General features: G+C 36.3%; 1 protein-coding gene across 1 annotated transcript; it reads right to left on the bottom strand.

Annotated features, from left to right (window-relative positions):
• Nucleotides 1-1,849: 1,849 nt before the first annotated feature.
• Nucleotides 1,850-23,764, bottom strand: cdyl (chromodomain protein, Y-like). Its single transcript, XM_073849164.1, has 7 exons — nt 23,425-23,764; nt 11,505-12,291; nt 7,048-7,310; nt 6,577-6,749; nt 4,768-4,978; nt 2,390-2,533; nt 1,850-2,008 (listed from the first exon to the last, which is right to left on the bottom strand). The coding sequence occupies exons 1-7, from the start codon at nt 23,449-23,451 to the stop codon at nt 1,850-1,852; spliced, it is 1,764 nt and encodes a 587-aa protein (XP_073705265.1). The 5' UTR covers nt 23,452-23,764.
• Nucleotides 23,765-25,498: the final 1,734 nt, after the last annotated feature.

The raw sequence follows: 25,498 nt of genomic DNA, 5'->3' as shown, positions 1-25,498 counted from the left end.
TGGCTTTAAACGATCCCATCCGAGGAAGAAGGGTCTCATCTAGCGAAACGATCGGTTATTTTCATTTAAAAAATACAATTGATATACTTTGTCAAATGCTTGTCTTGTCTTGCTTTCCCTGAACTCTTTATTTTTTTTCCCCGTTCAAGACAGTTGATTTTTTTTAATGAAAATAACTGATTGTGTCACTAGTTTACAACCACATTTAGGATCGTTTGAAGCCGCATTAAAACTGCATTTTGGAAATTCAAATTTGGGGCACCATAGAAGTCCATTACATGAAGAAAATTTTTTAAATAATTGCCTCAAAAAACAATTTCTTTGTGACTGAAGAAAGACAGACATGAACATCTTGGATGACAAAGGGGGTGAGTACATTATCTGTACATTTTTCTTCTGGAAGTGAACTTTAATTCTTCCGTGTTAAGTATTTGACCAATTGTAAGTAAAAAGTTTGGAGTCGAAAAAGAAATAGTGCATAGATATCTGTACCAGAAATGATATTTTGAAAATAACTACAATTTGAACAGGACGCTTCATTGCTAAAAAAAAATCAAACTAGGAATTCCAAGAGGTAGGACTTTAGCACTAGGGAAAAACATGTTTGCAAAGTCATATTTTGTGTGGACACCCACAATCTGGCAACCCATTTTCTGACTTCATCCCTACCCACATTATAAAAAAAAATTGTAATGAAAAACAAAAAAGCCACTCTATTTAATAACAGACAGTGCATACTAGCTAGTCACTACAGATTTTTGGGATGGATTTCAGTAGAATTAAAGAGATGGTCGTTGAATCTCCAGGGCTCTTCTGATGATACAGCAGTCCAGTCCGTTTGAACCAGAAGAAAAAAAAAGGATGCATATTTAAAACGCCAGCATCCTTAATTGACTCAAGAGGAACAGTCCTCATTCATAAAGTCATAAGTTATTAAATTAGAAATATTGAGTCAACAACATTTACATCAAAATTATTTGGTGGTATCTTACTCCAAAACAAGTCTGTAAGCATACAAATGAAACTAAGCAGAAAACTTTTAAAATTAAGCCAGCGAAACATACAAAAGTTAACTTTGATACAGATAACTGTTAATTCCTACTAAGCCAGCGCCTTACAAATCCACATTTTGTTCACTTGATCCTTGTTCAGTTGGTAGCTTTCATGTAACAGCACTGATGCTAAATTTCAAAGCACTGGTGTTGTTTTTGTTGCCGCTAGTGTCTGTTCGTCTTGATATAACTGTATCTATTCATAAAAATGACTTCAAAGGGCTGGCCGATGTAAATGCCAGCAAGATTAGCCTGAATATTCAAGGCTTGAGATGACTCTAGTTGTTGAATAAAAAAGTACCTACTGAAGAAAAGCCTGCCAACTAAGGACTTGATTCTAATCTGTTAGTGTAGCATAACCAAAGCGCAAAATTCAACTCATTCAAGTCTCATGCATCCCTTTCTTAAATTAAACTGACATTATCCATCTTTTCTCAATCAGTCTGCATAGGAGGTGTGTCAAAAAGTAGCCCAACTCTATATGACAACACAGATTGAGCAGAAAGATGACAGGAATTGACATATAGAGGCATTTTGTCCTTCTGCACAGTGCAAGATTTATCACAAACTTTGCATTGAAGTCATAATCAAGTGTAGCAGAATGAGATGCTGCTTTCTGCAGTCTGAAGAAAAGGAAATACGTCCTGGACGAAGTGCGGGTTTGACCACGCCAGTCTTCCTCTCTTAGGGAGTTCCATCAAAATCCTACTAAAAAAGTAATCACTGACAAACCTTGTTTAAATAACATCAGGCACTTGAGGATGGAGGTTGCGACACCCGTAGGACATTTAACGAATTTAGAATTCATCGATTTTCTTCTGGAGATATTTGAGTATGGAGTCCATGCCCTGAGGAGAGCCCCAGACCCTCTTAAGTGCCTCACATTCCCGCTCGTTGGCCTGTTCCAGGGCGGCCCGGTTAATGTTCCTCACCAGTGCTTTGGACTCGCGCAGAACCTTCAGTGTTTCCCGGCAGCATCGGCATGACAAATAAGATGAGGGGAAACAAAATCAGGAAGAAAAGGAAAAGAAAGAACATGACTTATGGATGTGGATGCATTGTGAATTCGTACAGAAGTGAATTGTTAGAAATACATGATGTACTGAGTCAAAATCCTCACTGGGTTAAAGGCTGTAAGTGTCACAGTTAAGGATTAAGCTTGTTTCCAATTTATAAAAAAAAAGAAGGCTGAGTATCAAATGCACATGAGCTACAATGAGAGGCTATTAACGGAAAAAAAAAAAACAATATGAAAGGTTGAGGGGAATATGTGGATGTACAGTATGCATTGAGAAAATGTGACCAGAAAAAAACAAACAAATGAAAAGATGACTTACAACTGAATTACAAGATACTAGCTCCTTAATGCGGACCATGACTTCCTGTGTGAAGGTCCCTGGCCACAGAACCTGGGACACCAGTCCTTTGGCACAAGCCTCCTGAGCTGTCAACTTCCTCCCACTCAGTAGCATTTCATTAGCCTACATTGACACCAGAGAAACAAGAAATTCAAATTAATAGGCAATCTGTGAACACCGTCTTCCACCAGTCTAATATTACTGACCTTGTTCTTGTGTATTTTATTAGTCATTTCAAACTTAATTGTTATTCTTAAAAGTTATTCACATCTTTTCTCTTTAATGGATTAGTTTACATCCAGAACAAAAATGTACAGGCAATTTACTCACCTCTTTGTCATCCAAGATGTTCATGTCTTTCTTTCTTCAGTGGATGAGAAATTATGTTTCTTGAGGAAATCATAGTCTTTCTATGGTGCCCCCAAGTTTGAACTTCCAAAATGCAGTTTAAATTCAGCTTCAAAAGGCACTAAACGATCCCAGCCTGAAGAACCTCGAACACTCATCTTGTCGTGCTCTGCCTGAACTCTGTTTTTTCCGGTTCAAGACAGTTAGGGTATGTCGGAAAAACTTCCATCTCATTTTCTCCCTCAACTTCAAAATCATCCTATATCGCCATTTTACCTTTTTTGTTAAGGGTGTTTGATCTTCTTTGCATGTTCACTTTTCAAACACTGGGTTGGTACTTCTGCAGCGATGTAGGATGATTTTGAAATGATTTTAGAAGTTGAGGATGAAAATAAGAGGAATTTTTCGACATTCCCTAACTGTTTCGAACCAAAAAAAAAAACAGAGTTCAGGCAGAGCAAGACGAGTAGTTGAGGTTAAAAAGTATATAAATATTAAAAAATAACCAAGCATTTCACTAGATAAGACCCTTCTTCCTCGGCTGGGATTGTTTACAACCGCATTTAAACTGTATTTTTGAAGTTCAAACTCGGGGCACCATAGAAGTCCACTATATGGAGAAAAATCCTGAAATATTTTCCTCAAAAAACAATTTCTTTACGACTGAAGAAAGAAAGATCATCTTGGATGACAAGGGGGTGAGTACATTATCTATAAATTTTTGTTCTGGAAGTGAACTACTAAATCTAGACTGAATTAATGTTTATCTAATAAATCTGTTGCAACTTAAAACCTTGTTTTAAAATAAACAGGTTTACATTTAAACTATGACTCTGATGTTGGATTTAATTTATATTTCAGATAGATTAACTGTAATCCTGTTGCTCCGTATCTTTAAATCTCAATTAGGGATTAACTATTTCATTTAAACCACCTCACATCAAGTCTGTCAAGTTTAAAGTGCACCTACAATTACAGTATGTGGATGACTGAACAAAGGCAGAAATAGTGTGTGACAAGACAATAGCCCCTTTCACATATAGAGGGTTTACTGGTAAATTACCGTTAAGAGATCATGTGTAAACAGGACCTTTTCAAAAATACCTGTACATTTGTTCTGTAATTTACCGGTATGAGGAGTTGTAACATTTCCAGTAAATTACCAGTCATGTGCTCTGTGTGAACGCAGAACAAGATTACCCGTATGAGCATGTACGAATTCAGAACATGCTGACGAATGAAGTCTTGGGCCAATCATAGGCTGCGTTTACACTTGGCATTAACATGCAACCTGTATCCGGATGTTGTCCACATATACATTGAAAAGTCAAGTGTAAACACGTTATTTGATCAGCGTGCCCTGGTCCAGAGGTAGTCAAGGACGCATTGTGATCGGATCTCAGTGTAATGTAAACTCAAACCAGCCATTGCTTCTGCATTCCAGGTCAACATCACATAAAACCGCGTCCCCTCTCTCACAAACTGTCAGAAGAAAGACGGAGGAAAGTACCCTAAAGTTCTCTCAAAAGAACGTGCATTTTTCCCCACCACAGCTGGCAAAAAAAAAAACCCTGATCACTTCTGGTTGACTATTTGCAGGGGCCATCTTCTACAAATGCGGGAAAGACAGATCCGATCAGTCACCCAGATAGAGAAGTCAGTTTATGTTGCCAAGTGTAAACGCACCATGTCATGATTGACTGATGATCCGATCTGCTTGATCGTAACTGCGCCTCTGCAGTTACAATACTATTATCAGGGTTCCCACACCTTGGTTAAAAAAGCCAAAAAGCCAGAACACTATTGCATATTGCAAAACAGCATATTTGTGAATTTACCTGTAAAGTCATTCTGGTAATTTTATGGTAATTTCCCGGGATTGCTGTGTGAACGGGGCTACTCACAGAGGCATAGTATTGATACACTATTGATATAACTGGTATTCCCCAATTATAAGTTGCTTCGGATAAAAGCGTCTGCAAAGTGACTAAATGTAAATGTATACTCACTGAGGCGACTCCCATGATGAGAGGGAATGTTACAGAGGAGCAGGCGTCGGGGGTTTGGCCAAAGATTGTGTAAGGAGTCTGGAACCAAGCTTTTTCATTGGCCCAGATGACATCACACAGAGGCAAGATAGATGCTCCAAGGCCAATTGCAGGCCCATTCACAGCAGCAATGATGGGCTTCTTGAACTGGATGAATGTGTTGACGAAAGTTCTGAAAACAACACAAAACACTTTTAGTAGCTGGTTTATACACAGCTACTATTACGAAACATAGGGCTGCTAACTTATGAGTTCAGCTTGGAGTGAGAAATCCCACAGCAGTCCCTCTAGGGGGGAAATTTTGAAGACAATTTTGTACATTTTACAGTTAAATTAATCTATCTGGTGCACTTTGAGAGTTCAAAATTAAGAGCTCCAATGCAGGTTCAATGTGGAAACTAAAAGAAAAAAGCTAGAGAATTGACTTGTTCTTGAGGTTTAAAGGGGACTCAATCCTCTTTTTAGTTATAATATATATTGTCTCAGTCTAAATTACACTCACGCTGGTAAATTTGGAAATCAAACAAATTAGAATATAATGATAATAATTATTTTATATTATTATTCCCATGACAGTAATATTGGAAAACAATTCTGTAAAATGAATGAAAATTAGTGTTTCACAGATATATTATTTTACCTTATTCTACAGTTAGGAAATTACAAATACTTTTGTCATAATTTCTACACTTGCAAATAGGGCCTAAAACTTTTTGCCACGTCTGCCATTTTAATCATGATACAAACAAAATGATTTAAGAAAACTGACCAGCCATAAAACTGTACTACAACAACTAAAGATGCTACACACATTAGCAGTCTTTTTTAATTTATTTGATTTTATCATTTCAACATTTGAAGCAAAAACAGAATGGTCTGACTTCAGCATTGTGAAATTATGCTAAAACCTACATAAAACAAAAACAGCACACAGGCTGAATTTCTCTCTCTGACAGCAGGTGACGCTTATGGAACAGCAGTGATAAGAGGGGAAAAAATGCCATCTAAACTTTTCTGAAGTCAGTTTCCCTCAGAAATACATTCACATAAACAATATTTCTATTTTTCTTCATATAAACAGCACAGAGCTTGCTCTGCCCATACAGTATTTTTCTGCGTGCGTCTGTTAAATTTAGTCCTTGCTTGCAAAAAATAAACCTATACGCTTTTATTTTGGCAAAAACTGCAGTTGAGCTTTTATTTAGATGGAAAACTCCAGCTTCTGTGAAAAAAGGTTTACAAACGTGTGTCATTGTAAATCAAATGTAATACTGCAACCATTTGCCCATTAAAATGTTTAAAATTATGCTGATGTGAAGAGCGTTACTGGGAGTTCACTCCCGAAATGTTGCTGCTTGTACAGAGGATATGGCCGGAAAAACAAAACTTTTATTCAAATTCTGAATGGATTACATGTAGCCTAGAAGTGCACAAATAGCCCTTCCTTGATAATTACTAAAAAGGAGATTGGCTACACTGCTCAGCGTTATGAAAACGCGTTGTAAATTGAATCTTTTGGTGATTTCCAGAGAGCAAACACAAATATGAACTGGAGCCTTTACCAAATCTGTTTCGCCAATATTATTATTACAGTTTTAACTATGGGTGCTTTTGACTGCGTGAGAAAATGTGTGGCGTGAGAGCATGAGAATAGTGTCAATTGCGTGAGTGTCATGCTGAATGTGTGAAAGTTGGCAGCCCTAGGAAAAGTTCACTGAAATATGGTGGTAAAACACCTGTCAAGATACCTATATTCTGATCATTTTGTACCTGATTGTCTCTGCCATTTTGATGCTTTCTTTTTTCCTATCATCCGTGAGCCGCCTAATAAAGTAGATGAAATCGAGGCCAAAGCAGAAGACGTTTCCCACGGCGCTCAGTAGAACAAGTTTACTGTCGTCAGCTGCAGCTGTGGCCATGGCACTCTGAACCTCTTTCATTACCTGAAAAAAACATTTGAGTGATGTTATATTAGGGAAGGTGGAATGACCAGTATCAGAGTATGAGTAATTTCATATATGATAGAAACCTAATTACACTGTGTTTACATCAAAATGTGGCTAGACGAGTCAAAACAAAATGACTTTCATTACATGTGCCTTTCTGTGACAAAGTCACTATGGCATCAGATTTTTTCTACTGTCATACGACACTTTAATTCACAGAATGAGTATCAAACTATAAAAAGCAAAGACTGAAATATCATGGGGTATTTCTAACATGTAATATATTTGGACTCACATCAGGGTTCAGTGAGTTGTTCTCTGAGGTCTTTGTAGAAAACAGAATGTGTGTAAAGCCATCTTGTTTCTTAACTACAATGTCTCTGTAGCGGTAAGCACTCTCAGTTTGACGAACACTGAATCGCAGACGCTTGTCGAAAGTTGCACGGTCCTCAAAACGCCTTTTGCCTGTCAGCCCTGAGCTGCTCATCACTCCTGCCGCACCACTCTGAGTAATGGCTGTTCCATTTGCAGACGAGGCCTCCATGAGGGTTGTAACTCCTATTAAACAGAAAAAGCAAAAATTAATAAATAAAATATTATAGAAATAAAGTATAGAAATATTAGAGTAGTAATCATATCTCTATTTTACGTTTTTGTGCCATGAAAAAAAAAAACTAAGATCATGAGAATAAAGTTGAAATACTACTAGAATAAAATCAAAATACTACGAGAATAAAGTCGCAATTACGAGAAGCCGTAATATTCAGAGAATAAAGTCGAAATATTTTTGAGAATAAAATTGAAATATTCAGAGAATAAAGTCAAAATATTTTGAAAATGAAATTACAAGAATAAAATTGCAATGTTTCAAGAATAAAGTAGAAATTTTATGAGAATTAAGTCAAAACATTTAAAAAATAAAGTCGCAATTATGAAAATGAAGTTGAAATATTACGAGAAGTCTAAATATTTTAAGAAAAGTAAAAATTACAAGACTAAAGTGTTAATGTTTCGAGAATAACGTTGCAATGTTTTGAGAATAAAGTCGAAGTATTAAGAGAATAAAGTCTAAATATTACGAGAATAAAGTCAAAATATGAGAATAAAGTCAAAATATTTCAAAAATAAAGTAGAAATTACGAAAATGAAGTCGAAATATTATGAGAATAAAGTCTAAATATTTTGAGAAAAGTCGAAATATTAAGAGAAAAGCCAAAATATTTAGAAAATAAAGTAAAAATTACAAGACTAAAGTGTTAATGTTAAAGTCGAAATTACAACAATAAAGTCGAATGTTATTAGAATAAAGTCAAAATATTTCAAAAATAAAGTCGCAATGTTTCGAGAATAAAGTCAAAATGTTATGAGAATAAAGTCGAAAAATTACAAGAATAAAGTCGAAATATTAGGAGAATAAAGTCAATATAATAAAGTTAATTTTACGAGCAATTACGAGATTAAAGTTCTAATATTTTGAGAGTATATTAGCCTATTGTGCATGCAAATGGCCCAGATTGGGAGCACTGGGAGATATTACAAAGTCTCAGCTTTTCATGCTCTTTAATGTGGCGTGTTAGATTGCTGTATTTGCTTCAGTTTAAGTGGCATGTGAATCAATCATCTTTCCAATTTCCATCTTTACAATAATAAAACATTTGTTTCATTAAATTAGGCTATACTGTTTTTTCCCCATGCCTTTCTGATGTTCCTTCACTTTTATATCTTGCTATAAACTTGAAATAAAGAGGAAAAACACATTTATAATTTGTATTACGTGGTAAAACTGAAAGAATTTGAAAGCTAAGCTGTGTTATATTAAAAGCAACAAAGCACAAAATTATTACGATTACTGGGTGGCTGGCACACTGCAAATAATAAACGGAAGACGTTGAATATTATGTCCAATCAGTTACTGTATTATACCGTGAATAAAACAGCTTGTTTAACATTATATACCTCAGAAAAGAAAAAATATAATGCATGTTATATATAACAAGCCCACTTCAACCTTTAGAACGTTTTGTAGTAGTTTTTAATTAAATACATGAGAGGAATAAAAGGTTGGACGCCACAGTTGTTTTTGCGGAGTAGGTGGTGGAATTTTCACAAAGAAAACAATTGAATGAATTGATTCACATGAATACAGCGATCTGTCACGCCACATTAAAGAGCTTGAATAACATTGTAATTGTTGAACGGCACATTATTTGTATTTCCTTATAAAACTGATTTAAAAAGCTGAGAATTTTTACAAATATATTATATTACAAATAACAAATGCAATCGAAGACATAAAATATTACTTCCAAGCATACTGTCCCCACGAGTATGATTTCTGCTAATAATCCCACACATATTTGTAGTGTATTAAAGAAGGGGTTAATAAGAGAGCTGGCGCCCCCCAAAGGAATGTCTATTGGGTGTGTGAGCTGAAGAAAAAGTTGTTCTGTTCAGTCTGTTAATAAATATCATATTCTTGATATTAAACTGTTAATAGACTCTTCCTCATCCCATTAAGATGATGCGGCCACAGCAATATTCAAATAAATTGTAGCCTGGCAACTTCTCCCAGTGCTCTCAATCCGGGTCTTTGCATGCTCAAAATAGCTATACTCTCAAAATATTATAACTTTAATTTAGATTCTCTTTAAATTCGATGTAGAAACATTTCGACTTTATTCCCTCTAAACATTTCGACTTTATTCCTTCGAAACATTTCGACTTTATTCCTTCGAAACATTTAGACTTTATTCCCTCTTAACATTCCGACTTTGTTCCCTCAAAACATTCCGACTTTGTTCCCTCAAAACATTCCGACTTTGTTCCCTCAAAACATTCCGACTTTGTTCCCTCAAATCATTCCGACTTTGTTCCCTCGAAACATTCCGACTTTATTCCCTCGAAACATTGACTTTATTTCCTCGAAACATTCCGACTTTATTCCCTCGAAACATTCCGAATTTGTTCCCTCGAATCATTCCGACTTTATTCCCTCGAAACATTCCGACTTTATTCCCTCGAATCATTCCGACTTTATTCCCTCGAATCATTCCGACTTTATTCCCTCGAATCATTCCGACTTTATTCCCTCGAAACATTCCGACTTTATTCCCTCGAATCATTCCGACTTTATTCCCTCGAATCATTCCGACTTTATTCCCTCGAAACATTCCGACTTTATTCCCTCGAAACATTCCGACTTTATTCCCTCGAATCATTCCGACTTTATTCCCTCTAAACATTTAGACTTTATTTCCTCTAAACATTCCGACTTTGTTCCCTCGAAACATTCCGACTTTGTTCCCTCGAATCATTCCGACTTTGTTCCCTCGAATCATTCCGACTTTATTCCCTCGAATCATTCCGACTTTATTCCCTCGAATCATTCCGACTTTATTCCCTCGAATCATTCCGACTTTATTCCCTCGAATCATTCCGACTTTATTCCCTCGAATCATTCCGACTTTATTCCCTCGAATCATTCCGACTTTATTCCCTCGAATCATTCCGACTTTATTCCCTCGAATCATTCCGACTTTATTCCCTCGAATCATTCCGACTTTATTCCCTCGAATCATTCCGACTTTATTCCCTCGAATCATTCCGACTTTATTCCCTCGAATCATTCCGACTTTATTCCCTCGAATCATTCCGACTTTATTCCCTCGAAACATTCCGACTTTATTCCCTCGAAACATTCCGACTTTATTCCCTCGAAACATTCCGACTTTATTTCCTCAAAACATTCCGACTTTATTCCCTCAAAACATTCCGACTTTATTCCCTCAAAACATTCCGACTTTATTCCCTCGAATCATTCCGACTTTATTCCCTCGAATCATTCCGACTTTATTCCCTCGAATCATTCCGACTTTATTCCCTCGAATCATTCCGACTTTATTCCCTCGAATCATTCCGACTTTATTCCCTCGAATCATTCCGACTTTATTCCCTCGAAACATTTCGATTTTATTCCCTCGAAACATTTTGACTTTGTTCTTGTGATATTTCAACTTTATTCTCGTAATTTTAAATAAATTGTGGCCTGGCAACTTATTATTATAACTTTAATTTTAACTTTAATTTAATTTAAATTCTCAAAACATTTTGACTTTATTTTCATAATATTTCGACTTTATTCTTGTGATATTATGACTTTTTTTTTTTTTCAAATTGGCACTAAAACTCTGTCATACTATTTGCCTTTACAGGAATAAATTACATTTTAAAGGGATATTTCACCCAAAAAAAGAAAATTCTGTCATTAATTATTCAGTAATTATTGACAGAATGTTCAATTTTTAGGTGAACTAACCCTTTAAAATATATTAAAATAAAAAAACTTATTTTAAATTATAATATTATTTCAAAATACTACTGTTTTTATTGCATTTCTGTTACATTTTATAAGTGACAAATAACAGGATGTAATTATTTCCTTATTTCCTAAATCATTATAACAAAGTTCATTTTGACGGAAAACTAGCACTGTCATATTTGGGATAACTGAGCATACGGCTTTTGAAAATCACTTGATATTCTGCAGCAACACATTTGCTTTCATTTATCAAGTGCATGTTTATTAGTATTTATTTTGATGTTCCATAACTAGAAACACAATCCATTAAATTAAATGAGGACAGCTGAATCAAACAAATTCTGTAATGCTTCCAGGGCTGGAACTAAACCCTTCTCTCCTAAATCTCATAAGAACATATGTAATGTTTTCAGTGTAAGTCAAGATGATTCTACCTTTGCCGTTTAACGTGCGGACGGCAGCTGGGGTAATGGGAATCTGCGGTGGCGGAAGGGCTGTTTGCGTTCTGGGCCTCGTGCCCATACGAGCCCGCTCTTCTCCTGGTACACGCACGGCTACGGCAGGTTTCTCCAACAAGGCCACTTCAGGGGGCACAGCATCTGGCTCTTGGCCTCCCTGCTCTAAACTATGCGCCGCCTCACTGGGAGACTCCTCTGTGTCAGTACGGCTGTTCATTGGGCTTTTTGGCACTAGGATTTTGATGCCAGATTTAGCCAGGTCCATACTACGCCGCAGCGCACTCACAGTGGGAGCAGCGGTCGATGCTGCCGTTGGAGCCGTGTCAGTGACTGTGCTCGTAACGCCGGTGCCACTACTACTCACGCCAGACGAACGCTTACTCTTCTGCTGCTGCGCATCGCTGTTGTGCGGTGAATGCTGTGCTGGCTGAGGCCGTTTTGTGGAGGGTGTGCTCAGGGTGGGTGGAGAGGTCTTTGCTGTGTTAGTACTCGCTGAGGGCTGCTGAGGCCTGCTGATTTGTTTGCGGGCGTTGATGCTAGTGTTGCCTCTGGCTGTGTTGGGAGAGCTGCGTGTGGAACGGAGTAAAGCTCCGTCTTTCTGCTTCTCGCTGTGTTGCCGATTAAATTCATGAATGAACTCGACGCAGCTGGACAGGTGATTCTCTGGCTCCCAGGTGTCTCCCTCAAAGCCGTAGCCTCTCCAGCGGACCAAGTACTCTGTCTTGCCCTTTTTGTTCTTCCGTTTGCCTACTATTCTCTCCACCTAAAGAGGGGCATGCAGATAAAGTGTGGCTTAGTGAAATTTATGTAAAATGACAATATGCCGAAGATTGAAAGACTAAAGAATAGCATTTACTCAATAAAAGTTAGTTTGTTATGAAGGAAATAGCTATTTCTATCAATACACTTTTATTTTTTTAAAGCATTAGAGGTACAAATTTCATATTTTTGTTATAGCAATTATTATTCAGTTGAAGTCAAAAGTTTACATACACCTTGTAGAATCGGCAAAATGTTAATTATTTTACCAAAATAGGATGGATCAAACAAAGCACATGTTATTTCTTAGTATGTTTACATTTAGACGTTTACATACAGTCCATAAGAGAAAATAATAGTTTATAATTTTTAAAAATGACCCTGTTCAAAAGTTTACATACACTTGATTCTTAATACAGTGTTGTTACCTGAATGATCCACAGCTGTGTTTTTTTTCTTTAGTAACAGTTGCTCATAAGTCCCTTGTTTGCCCTAAACAGTTCTTCAGAAAAGTCCTTCAGGTACCACAAGTTCTTTGATTTTTCAGCATTTTTGTGTATTTGAACCCTTTCCAACAATGACTATATGGTTTTGAGATCCATCTTTTCACACTGAGAACAACTGAGTGACTCATATGCAACTATTACAGAAGGTTCAAACGCTCCAGAAGGAAAAACGATCCATTAGAAGCCAGGGGTGTAAACTTTTTGAACTTTAAGATCAGGGTAAATTGAACTTATTTTGTCTTCTGGGAAACATGTATCTTCTGTAGGTTCTGAAGGGCAGTACTAAATGAACAAAAAAAAAAAAAAAAAAAAAAAATTTTAAGCAAATAAGAAAAATGTACACATCTTCATTCTGTTCAAAAGTTTACACCCCTGGCTCTTAATGCTTTTTTCCTTCTGGAGCATCAGAGAGCATTTGAACCTTCTGTAATAGTTCATCTTGCTTTATTTATTTTTAGAAAATAACTGATCGTTTCGCAAGACAAGACCCTTATTTTTCAGCTTGGAACATGTAGAGCGGTTTGAATCTGCATTGAAACTGCAATTTGGACCTTCAACCTGCAGATCCCCATTGAAGTCCATTATATGCAGAAAAATCCTAGAATGTTTTCCTCAAAAACCTTAATTTCTTTTCTACTAAAGAAAGAAAGACATTAACATCTTGGAAGACATAGGGGTAAATAAATGATCAAGACATTTTCATTCAGAAGTGATCTATTCCTTGTACTGCACTTAATTGCCCACTGTGGTAGTGTCATGATTATTAAATGTTGGTGCAGAGATATGGAGTCCTTTAATTTGCAATTAATATTAAACATAACCCTTTTATATATGGTTTATTGGCTGCTTATCCTTTAACCCTCATGTTTTGTGAGAGTCCATGTGTTCGTGATTTTCTTTTTTCTGAAAATGACAAAACTGTCTGGCCTACAAAAAAATTCCATATAAATTTCTTGTCATGCAATATTATTACCAACAATTGCCTGTACTAATTGAAAGAAAACAAGTTGACAAAAAGATTGAATAAAAGATTTCCTGATAAAACAAAAGAAGCAATTTTTAAAGGGCTGGTCAATTTTTTTGAATGGGAACACCAAATTAGATAAAGGGTTTTCAGCACAGCACAAAGGTTGAAGAAATAGCTCACCCAAAAACAGAAATTCTGTCATCAATTACAATCATGTCGTTCCAAACCTGTAACCTACTTTCTTTTGGAAAGGAGAAATTCTGAGAGAATTTTGTACAATGTGGTTACAATGAAAGGCAGCTGGAGGTTTCACACTTCACAAAATGACTGCAAAAGCATAATTAAAGCATCATAAAGTGGTGGCAGAACTTAATAATAACCGAGGTCTTCAGAAGCTATGTGACATCTTTTTGGACAAACACACCAAACCTTTAGCTGTCATTCACTGATGTCTTCTCTAATAAGATGAATAAGTGAATCAAATCATGAATCGTGAACAAATCATCATCAGACTGGTTTTGTGAACCTGATCAACTAATTCACTAAAAGAGCTAAAGCAGATTTTCAGTTAAGAAAGGTGTGAGTAAATGATGACAGAAGTGTAATTTTAACAGGCTGATGTCATAGTCCAAGGCTATACTTCCTGTTAAGCTCCTCATGATACTACAGTAATTGGGACGATCTACAGTAACAACAAGACTATATGTTGAAATGAATAAGAGTTTCTAACTAGGCGGTTTCGTGACAGTAATCTGACTGTGAATGTCAAAGTGACAAAAAGACTCTTTGTGAACTTCAGGAAACTCAGAGAGTGTAACTCCTCAATCAACATCAATGGCACTACAGAGGAAAAGTGTCGGCTGCTTCAGGTTCCCTGGCATGCAAATATCTGCTGGCCTGGTTTGGTCTCACAATACTGTAGCCAATCTGAATGAGACACAAAAACATGTGCTTTCTGAGGTGCCTGAAGAAATCATCAACTTCTCACTCCTCATTAACTTCTATCAAAGCATTAGATAAATAACTCAATCCAATAGTAAATACAAACAATCAAAAGTACTTTCCACTCTATTCATAAGATATTTTTTCTTACCTTGAAGCTAGCAGTATAGGAGTGTTAGTTACTGTGATTTGCTCACTCTCATGTTGATTTAAAACTTGTATGTCTTTCTTTCCTATGTGGTTCATAGAAGATAGTCTAAAAAATTTACCACAGTTATGTCCATACAATGAAAGTTTACCATTGTTATTTTGGACATTCATTCAAATCATTCAAAGTAAGGGTTGGAAACCATGGAAACCAAGAAAAAGTTTTTATTCTTAACAGTTTCAAATGAAAAACCAAAAAACACCAGAGTCAAATGATGACGTTTAACGGTTTCAGAAAGGGGAACTGTTATTGTGTACATCTAAGAACTAGGGATGTGCACCACGGCTAATTTCACTGACGTATAAACAGACATTTTTTTAAGAGCAGGTCATATGAGTTTTCGAAAAAATCTCTCTTTTGCAGTTTGTAACGTAGCTATCATTCAATGTAAACAGTATGCAAAGTTGTTAATCAAAAAAGTGCATGATAAAGATATCGTCTCTCAAAAGAAAGAGTCGACTCAGAGCCACCTCAACGAGTCGTCATATTGTCAGATATTTTGCCTGTTACTGATATACGTCACTAGAAATGTAGTTTAGACATATTTTGGTTTACAAACTTGTTTGTCGTTTCATTAAATAGTCACATTAGCACTCGGCTAACGTAGCCACCATTATTGTTTTGTAGGGTTGCTCCGATTCCGATACTAGTAATCGAAATGCCACCGAGACCACAAAAAATTCTAGCATAAACAAGACTAGTTATGCCCGCTAACTTTGCTTAACGCTGCAAATCAGAAGTTAGTTCTTCTTTGCTGCTCTGACTGCAAACACAGGAAGTTGTTTAGAGCAGCAAAGAAGAAATACAAACGTGCTAGCAGTCCACTGTTTGGCAGTATTTCAGACTGGACCAACCAGCCAATAAAATGGTAATATGTCTCATATGTAGGGCCCTATGATTTCCACGATGCAGCAAGCGCGGAATTACGGAATCGCGGAATCCAGAATCCAGTCATAAAATCACGGAATCCAATCATAAAAACGGTCAAAGCTACACAGCTGAAACGTAGCGCAGTTTATTTTCACTTTTAGTGTTGTTTGCTGTCTGTTGTTTCTCATATGCAACAGAAATGGCAGCACTTATGAATTGAACAAAGCTTGGAAATTTTTTTTTGCCGGAGCGACAAATTTTTGTGAGTGGTCGCACTGGCACTGGCATGACCGCTCACAAAAATTTGTCGCTCTGGCAAAAAAAAAATGGTCGCAGTCTGGAGCCCTATAATATTACAGCGAGTGTTATGCATGCTTCAGTACAAGTAGTAAAAAAAAACGCGGTTCTGCATTATTCATCAACACAGAATTCATATTTAAATAGTCGTTTTGTTGCTTCATATTTACAAATATCATCCATATTGCGTCAAAGTCAAAGGTGATTTGGCGTTATTGCTGTGAGATCCAGTGAGAAGCGTTTGAATTTGCTGAACAAATGAATAAGGGTTCTGCAAGATACAATTAGAATTTTTCAAATTCTGGCCAGAATTCTTTGTTATAAACAGCGCTGATATATGCCAGAAAACCAGAAGTAGTTACTGTCAAATGTATGTCAGATGATAAAAATACTTTAGTTCACTGTATATATTTATCCATGTTTTATTAAGGGATAAGTCTGAAGCACACCATAAAATAATTCTATCAGTTCATACAGGGCTAGTAGTATCTACAGTGGTTTATACAGATAGACACCCAGGTTTCGAATCAGTACTCGGTATCGGCCGATACCCTGAGCCCAGGTATCGGAATCCGTATCGGGAAGGGAAAAAGGGTATCTGAACATCTCTATTGTTTTGTAAAGTGTTTACAGTTTAGCATCTAAACTTTAGCTGTGGGCATGATTTGCTTGCATAAGTGTTAAACAAAATGTTATGTCATTATTTTAAGAATGGATTGGAGCACTATTGCTTTATGTGAAGGTCCATTAGGGCTGCCAGGTTTTCACAACAAAACCCACCCTGCTCTTTAACTAAATTTTCTCTAAACTAGAGATGCTCCAATCAGCATTTTTGGGGCCGATCACCGATTACCGAACACCAAGATCATGATCTGCCGATTGCCGATCACAGAATGGCAGGGGAATGGGAATCTTTTATCTATAATCTAGCAGAGTTTGCACCATTTGTAGAAATGAAACTACCTCTAAATTAACTATATTGAAAAAAAAAACTGTTGAAATAGGCTACAGCCAAGATCTTGAAGAACCACCTCTTTATCGGACACTTTGAAAAACTTCTAGACGGGAGAACTCATGTTGCCACTGGTAAGCTCCGCTCTGCTGTTGTTTACAAGTGATCGGCTTTTTTGATCGCCACTTTTGGGATTCGCCGATCAAGCTATTTTTAGCCAATATCGGCTGATCATGATCGGTGACCGACCAATCGGAGCATCACTAGTCTAAACAATCAAAAACAGTGTGTGTATATTTTCAATTCAATTCAATTTAATTTTTTTTTTGTATATGAAGCTTTACAGAAAATGTCTACATTTTTCTATATGTGATCCATATGAAATAATTCCATCTTTTTATCTAAATTAGGGCCAGATTTACTAACAGCTTGCACCAGAGCAAACTGTCTTTTGGGATTAATATAGTACAGTCAGGATTTAATAAAGACGAGCAGGACAAGGCGTGGACAGAGTTATTTTTACCCATGACCTTACTGAATATGCATTTTCAGATGCACAATTATTAAAATTAATTATGCAATGCGATTTACTAAAATTTCTGCGTCAATTTTCTGGAATTTGCGCCATTATTTAACGCTCAAAAAAGTGTGTCTTAAATGTCGCTATACATGTAAACACTATTTTATTAGGCATTATATGACATAACATGAAAAAATGAAAAAATATCAACAAAACCTTTCTGAAGAAAGTCAGTTTCCTTTTATTCATAATGTTGCTCCGACACCTTGCTTGTTTTCCAAGCAGACATTTCTCTAAGACCACAGTTAAAAGTGAGTTAAAACGAAGAAAATGCATGCATGCAATGTCTGAGATGAAATGAAATTAATTTCTTCTCCACGACGCCCACTTTTAAAAATAATGTATTATTTTAAAACATAACACTAAAAATACTAAATTTCAACTGGTGGACTAGTATCAGCAGTTCTGTTTAATCGACTAGTCACCTAGCTTTGCACATCCCTAATAACAACATACTATAAGGCTCTTCTAATTATTGGGTCTGGTTATTCCAGAAGCAAATGCCAAAGTCTGGTGTGGAAGAACTTGACTGACTTGCAAACAAATCTTGCCTCATCTAATCCTTTTTGTATCAGCTTTGTAAGTCTTGCCTATTGCGTGTAGTAGTCGGACAAAGTCTGAATCAAAAAGGCTAACTATTATTATTATAATATTAAACTTAACTGAACTGAGGTTTAGGACAAACAATAGATCTATGTTATCATTGAAAGAAACACAGTATTGTAACAAAGTAAATGGTCATGACTCATAATACTAGACAAATAATGTCATCTTAACATATTGACTAATGTCAAGATTCATTAATGTTTTAGTTAGTTCTGAATGAAATGTGTTTTCAACAACCCTCCTCATGAGAACTATTTACAGTTTACAGTCTGGAAAAGACTTCAGCTCTGGTAAGGATTTAAAGCAATACTGAATCACTTCCCAGACCTATTCACACTTGGGAACATCAATCTTGTTTCAAAAGCCAAACAATGACTCAAATGAAACTTAAATGTAAGATTTTTTTATTGCTATAAGAAAAAAATAGGTTATTTTTTCCTAATCTCATATATAACCTAATCTTTGCATATACAAAAAGTCCAAAATACTAACTTGTAAGTTGGCTTACTAACTTCAGAGAAATGATTATTTTTACTTTACTGCACTACTTTTGCATTAGGGGATATTACTGTTTACTGGAAGTAAAAATGTGACACCGCTGAGCGCTGCCAAAGCTAAAAATCCTATTCCCCAATGATTCAAGCTGCCTGAGGAATTCAGCGTAATTACAGAAACTGCTGCAGGGCTTTTACTCTTATCATCTTTTATCCTGGACTCTGTCATCATTTCAAGCATTATATGTGCACATTCTTCTACTGGCTTTATGGTTTATCACATCAGTTTGGAAATAAGACCCCACATATAGTTCTTGAATTTCAGAATTTCAATAAAAGACTTGAAATTGAAAACACACCCCAGAAAGTTTAAAGGAATAGTTTGCCCTAAAATGAAAATTCTGTCGTTTATTACTCATCCTTATGTCGTTCCAAACCTGTAAGAATTTCGTTCATCTTCAGAACACAAATTAAGATATTTTTGATGAAATCCAAGAGCTTTTGACCCTGCACAGACAGCAACGCAACTACCACGTTTAAGGTCCAGAAAGTAAGGACGCTGCGTTGCTGTCTACACAGGGTCAAAAGCTTTCGGATTTCAACAAAAATATCTTAATTTGTGTTCTGAAGACAAATTAATAACAGAATTGCCTTTAATGGCAAATCCATACAAAATAACGGTTCTTTACTCGCACTGATGGTTCCATGAAGAACTTTGAACTAGTGTTGTCACGATACTGGAATTTCTAATTTCGATACGATACCTTGAAAAATATCAATATTCGATACTATTTTCGATACCACAGAGAAAAAAACTGCCACAATATTAAGGAGGTAAATTTCTTTTTTAATTTAAAGATAAATATAGTCTAGAACATGACAATGATGTATATGCATATGTACACTGCTACAGCCCTGTTCAGCTTCTTAGCTTCATTTGAGTTTGTTTCATACTTTATTTGCTGTTCAAATACAACTGGTAGTGTAGGTCGTAAACTTTTTTTTCTTTTTAGACCACACTTTTAAAATTAACTGATCTAACTAATCTTAGAACTTAAGTTAATGGTAAAAGATATTTGTTAACATTAGTTAACATGAATAAACAATGAAAAATACTTCCAAAACATTTATTAATCTTAGTTAATTTAAAGTTAGTAGTTAAAGTTAATTTAAACTATAATTTACTACTACATTAACTAATTAAAATCCAAAGTTATATCTGTTAATATTTTTTATTGGACCAGAGCTAACATGATCCGTTGTGTTTTTATTACCTACCGTTATCGAAGATTCAAATATACTGTAACAAATGCATTGCTCATCTTTCATAAATGCTGGTTAATACATTAACATTATTTGATGAACAGATTTTAATGCCGGATTCATAATCAACGATACACGCAAACAAACATGCGTGCATCACACACAAAAACAATGCTCTGTCTGGATAGACATTTAGACAAATTGCAGAATTTAAGTAATGATTTTAAAAAAAAATAAAGTTAAATAAGCACAGTTAACTTACATTTGACCGCAGTTAAGGTATTTACTCGTCTAAGATTCCTCAATCTGATTATATTAACGAACTACGGTAAAAAACGGGACAACACTCATATCAGCAACAATAAAAGGCAATCTTATTTAATGATTCAGATGATAATGTTAAAATGAGAACAGTTCTTCTTTATATAGACTCGGGTGTCTGTCTTTCAGGTGCTTTGCGAAATTAGTGGTGTTAGGGCCTTTTGTTAGCACTGCTCTGTAGCAACTCTTACATATTGGCTTGCTTGTGTACTTCGGCTTTCCATGTTCGTTTGTTTCATATTCTAAATATTTCCAGATAGCACTCCTGCTGTGTTCTTTATCAAACAAAGCCGGTCGCGGGGCACCGCACTCGCCTTACTATTCGCTTCACTTGAATGAGATGAGACAGGCACTGCGGTCACGCGTCTTTGTGGAGAAGTGAAAGTGACAGCTCGGCTAGTATCGATACTTCGGGAAATTAGTATTGGTATCGTTCAGGTATTTCAGTATCGATATTTATCGAAACATCGATATTTTTGACAACACTACTTTGAACATCCATAGAACCTTTCCAATGCAGAAAAGGTTCTTTATAGTGGAAAAAGGTTTTTTAGATTTCTAAAATGTTCTTCAAAATGGTTCCTTTAGGAACTGTTTACTGAAAGGTTCTTTGGGGAACCAAAAATGGTTCTTCTATGGCATCACTGCAAAAACACCTCTATGAGAGTGTAATAAATGTCTCACTGCAGTTTGTTGAATTTCATACTTTGTTTTGTAGTGTTTGGAACAACAGTTTACAGATTCATGTGGTCTAAGTTCTGGTGAAGCATCTCCCGTTTCTTCCCATCAGTCTGTAGTTCACAGATGTTAAAGTTACAAATGTACTGTGTAGCTCTTGTTCCTTTTCTTACATTGGACATGCGATTTCTGTCCTTAATTGTGTTAATCAGATTATTCTTTTCTCATAACAGCAACGCAGAACACTACAACAATCATGCTGAAATTTTTAAAACACTATCTGATATGAGTTTATTGAATAACATAAATAATTCAGCACCAAGATGCCCTTGGGATACACATACGGTTTTACTGATTAGGTTCATTTACCACAAGGGCAAAGTTCTCCAATTCATGAGGGAGTCGGAATTATCCATGGTTCTGTAAGTAATTTTCCCCATTCAATGGGATTTCACAAAAATTTCCCAATAAAGATGACAATCAAATCAGAAACAATGGTACAGTATAAGCAATTGACTTAATGTCTTGAATTATACATATAACTATTTCACTTCATCGCTTTATCACTTAATATCGCAAAATATTATTACAGTTATGCTCAACTCGAATTATGTTATTTGCAATGCTTTATGTTAGTGGGTGGTCACTGCTGAGGTCATCTTATTTCTACAGTAACAATGGCTTCTCTGATTGGTGGATTTTTTGCTTAATCTGTTGTGTAGTTCCTTAGTGGAAATTTAGCGAGAAATTTAAGAGAGATGGGCGCTCTACGTCAGAACGCTGGCTCTTGCGTCAGTAGCACCTAACGAATGCATTATGGTATTCTCGTGAACACACGTTGAAAGACTGACACGGAAGAGAAGAAATTGTTCTCACATGGACTATTTTATCAATGTCCTTACTACCTTTCTGGGCTTTGAGCATAGTAGCTGCGTTGCTGTCTATGCAGGGTCAGAAAACTCTCGGATTTCATCAAAAATAACTTTGTGTGTTCCGAAGATAAACAAAGGTCTTACAGGTTTCGAACGACATGAGGGTGAGTAATCAATGACAGAATTTCGTTTTTGGGTGAACTAAGCCTTTAATATGTTATTGCTAACTGAAAAAATGAACGGGATGTTTCATCCAGAACCAGAGTGTTCTATAAAGTTAATAAAAAAACTTGTATTGAACAGAACATTTTAAACAAATTTGGCAAAAGAAATAAAGACCTGACTCGATTTTAATAAAGCCAGCACCATACTTTTAGTTTCATAAAATTAGACATGAGTCAACATTTGGGGTGCAAACAGTTGAAAAGAAACAATTAGCCCAAGCAGCCACAACCAAAAAGCACCATACGTTGAAAACACATAGAAATGGATCATGACTAAGAGTTCTGGTATCGTCAGCTGAAAGGACAGTATTATCAAGGTGTTTAAAATGGGGACATTAATCATACAGGTCTTTATAAACTGGTCAAACATGTTTAAATAGATATGTTGCCTTCATCACACCACTGCAACACCTTTGGTCAAATTGAAGAATTTATCCCAATAAGCACATCTGTTCTAACCTTGAGTCTCATCTTTCATCTGACCAATTCTCAATACATGATGGAAATATATATGACATAATTCAGAAGATTGATGTGACTGAATACTTCAAGTACATTCATGCAGCATACACATGCGATATGTATTGATCAATCCAAGGATTTCCCATCATAACACCTGATTAAAAAACTGAGAATAAACTCAACTATACTTAAATCATTAGATTGAATGTCAATCCATCAAACAAGCCAACAAGTGACACTGGACTTTCTTTATAGGAAAGGATAAGCCAGGTTCAGTCTGTCTACTATCATTCATAAAAACATAAGCCTCAAAACTTGACAGTGATCTATCTGGAAAATGAAACCAAGCAAAGACGATCATAACACAAAACACAACAGTGCTGGATGGCTAGTTCTGAACCAAGCAGGTTGAAAGCTCTGCAAGTGGATCTAAATTCACGGGTCCTGCTGGAAAGAGGGCGAAACAAAGTTCCCGCAGAGCTGAATACAACATACAGCACTGAGCTGACTTTCAGCTGTCCTGGTGTGTCCATCACACCCCAAAGACCTCATGGTTAGCAGCTAGCTTGATGAAATATCACTCTCCAAAGTGCCCTTCCTTCCCCCCCGCCTCATCCACTGCCTCCACCAGCATCTCTCCACACAAAACTCCGCAAACTAACAACCAGGACGACACAGGCTTCACACTACCAGAAGCTACAAGTTTATATTGTTAGCATGCAACCCTACCGATGCAGTTTTAACTAGTATTAGAGTGAGTAAGTCAGTTGTTAAGACTATTCGCTAGTGCAGTCCACACGAGCCTTGGGACGCGTCGTATATGTGCAACTACACACAAATATAATCGATTAACTGCGTCTAAACAGGCACGAACGGCAAAATCGCCGACATTCACCTCGTAGAGTTCCTCCGTAGCCATCATGTCACGATAATCTTCGACGTTGTGGCAATCCGTGAGGATTGTAGACACTTTTTTCCTCCAGTTGCAGTTGTCTTTTTTGGCCTCTCCTCCTTTTTCAGTTCGTCGGGTGAGATGTGCTTGACCCGCACCGAGGATCTCTTTGCGGTCTAGTTCTCGCACTCAACGTCTATCCAACAACATTATAGTGAGAACAAAGCCTTTCATTCCCGATTAAGTCCAAACGAGTACTTTTGTCGGTTCAGGCGGCAATTTTAGAGAGTGTTAGCGTAAACTAGTCTGTAGGCAGTGCTGATTACGCGCTCGCCTGCTCTCAGTGCTGCTACACACAGGAAGTCTCAATCGAACGCAGATTAGAGTCGAGATGAGTTTGCACTGCCTGCAACCCTCGTGATAGAGCTGTGGACGACGGTCATCTGTGTTTTGCAAATCTTTATCGATGTTGATTATGAGTGTAGGTCTAATGGAACATAACTGACGCAAGTCCGCAATAGTTTAAACAATAATTCATGGCGTTAAGCGCCAGGTGAGTTTAGCCCATGACTCAGTCTAAAACATTTCCATGAATGCCATGTTCTCCGTGTGTTGTACACGCACATGAAGGGGTTTTTTAACTTTTACAGATGAAAATGTCTTGCTTTATTGCTTAGTATCTTAATATTCCTACATATTTAATAATGGAGATAATTAAAATATATATATTTTTAGGATTATGGACAGCTCAAATCAAGATGGCAACTGTTTTGTAATTTATATAATGTCAATTTAGACTTTAAAAGATGCCAAAAATCTGATCTGAACATAAAGGAAGGGATACAGTCAGCTGGTTGCTATATTGAAACAAACTTAAACAGGATGATTGGCTTCAATTAAATAATGTTTTTAGTTGAAACTGTGATCGTTCACATTTATTATATTAACTTATATATAGATAGGTTTTCAAGAGGAGAGTTATACAGCATTATGCAGAGGTATTTCGCCGCTAAATGTCACCTTTGCCATTTAGAAAAAAGTCTTATAGAGAGCCATGTAGCCTACTGTAAATAACAACGTTTCCATTGCATTTTACACAAGTAAATTCTCCAACAACTTTGTAAAGTACTGGAACTGCCTAATGAGATCAGTATAAAACTTTCCAAATTATTTCAGAAGACCTCAGAGAATAACCTGCAGCAAAACTGAAACAATAATGATGAGTCATCAGAAGACAAACTCAAAAGAATTTTATGAATTTGTGAAGTTACGGGGAACACCATGAAGTTGAAAACTAGTATTCAGATAAACATCCTCTTGCTGAAAGGCAGAGTTCACCCAAATATGAAATTACCCCAAAATTTACTCATCCTCAAGCCAGGTGTATTACGACATTCTTTTTTCAGATGAATACAACCAGAGTTATATTAAAAATGTCTTGGCTGTTCCAAGCTTTATAATAGCAGTGAATGGGTGTCGAGATTTTGAAACCCAAAAAATGAGTAGATGACATAGGATGTATGTGAACACAATGACAAATGCAGGAGTGCAGTGGAAAGAGCAAAACAAAACACCAGTCATAAATGAGAAGTACAAAATGAGGATTTTTAAAGAAAAATGACGGAGAATTTCGATATAAGCCAAGAGGAGACTGGTTTTCCTTTGCTGTAAACAAAATTTGGTTCTCACAAGACTAGCATATTCTCCAGGAGATTTTTTATACAACTCAGATTGTATTCACCAGATTGTATTACACCTAGAATGGCTTGAGGTTGAGTAAATCATGGGGTAATTTTCATTTTTGGGTGCACTATCCCTTTAATGGCAAATGGTCTTTTTAAATGGAGTGGTGTTGTTAACTGAAAGGAGAATAGTTCAGCAGATGCCAAAAGAGAAAAAGGAAGTAGGTGAAAGAGCAGAGCAAAAATATCACCGTAGACTTCTCAGTGGTCCCCTGTAATATTATTTGATCTTTCATAATGTTTGGTGGTATCGCAGTGGTTCAGATGAAGCTACAGTATATGCCTTTCATGGGAAGCATTTTTTATTCTTGGGACCTTTACCAGGACTAGGATTT

This window comes from Garra rufa, chromosome 10 (genome assembly GCF_049309525.1).
Source record: "Garra rufa chromosome 10, GarRuf1.0, whole genome shotgun sequence".
Taxonomy (NCBI): domain Eukaryota; kingdom Metazoa; phylum Chordata; class Actinopteri; order Cypriniformes; family Cyprinidae; genus Garra; species Garra rufa.
The sequence above is the reverse complement of the archived record's forward strand: the minus strand, read 5'-3'. Positions and strand labels throughout refer to the sequence as shown.

Excerpts from the sequence above, each read along its gene's own strand:
- cdyl (XM_073849164.1), bottom strand. The coding sequence starts at position 23,451 with ATGATGGCTACGGAGGAACTCTACGAG. Across the intron at positions 4,979-6,576 it reads AAAATGGCAGAGACAATCAG|AACTTTCGTCAACACATTCA; the intron begins GTACAAAATGAT and ends TGTTGTTTTCAG. Across the intron at positions 2,009-2,389 it reads TAGTATCTTGTAATTCAGTT|GTTCTGCGCGAGTCCAAAGC; the intron begins GTAAGTCATCTT and ends GAAACACTGAAG.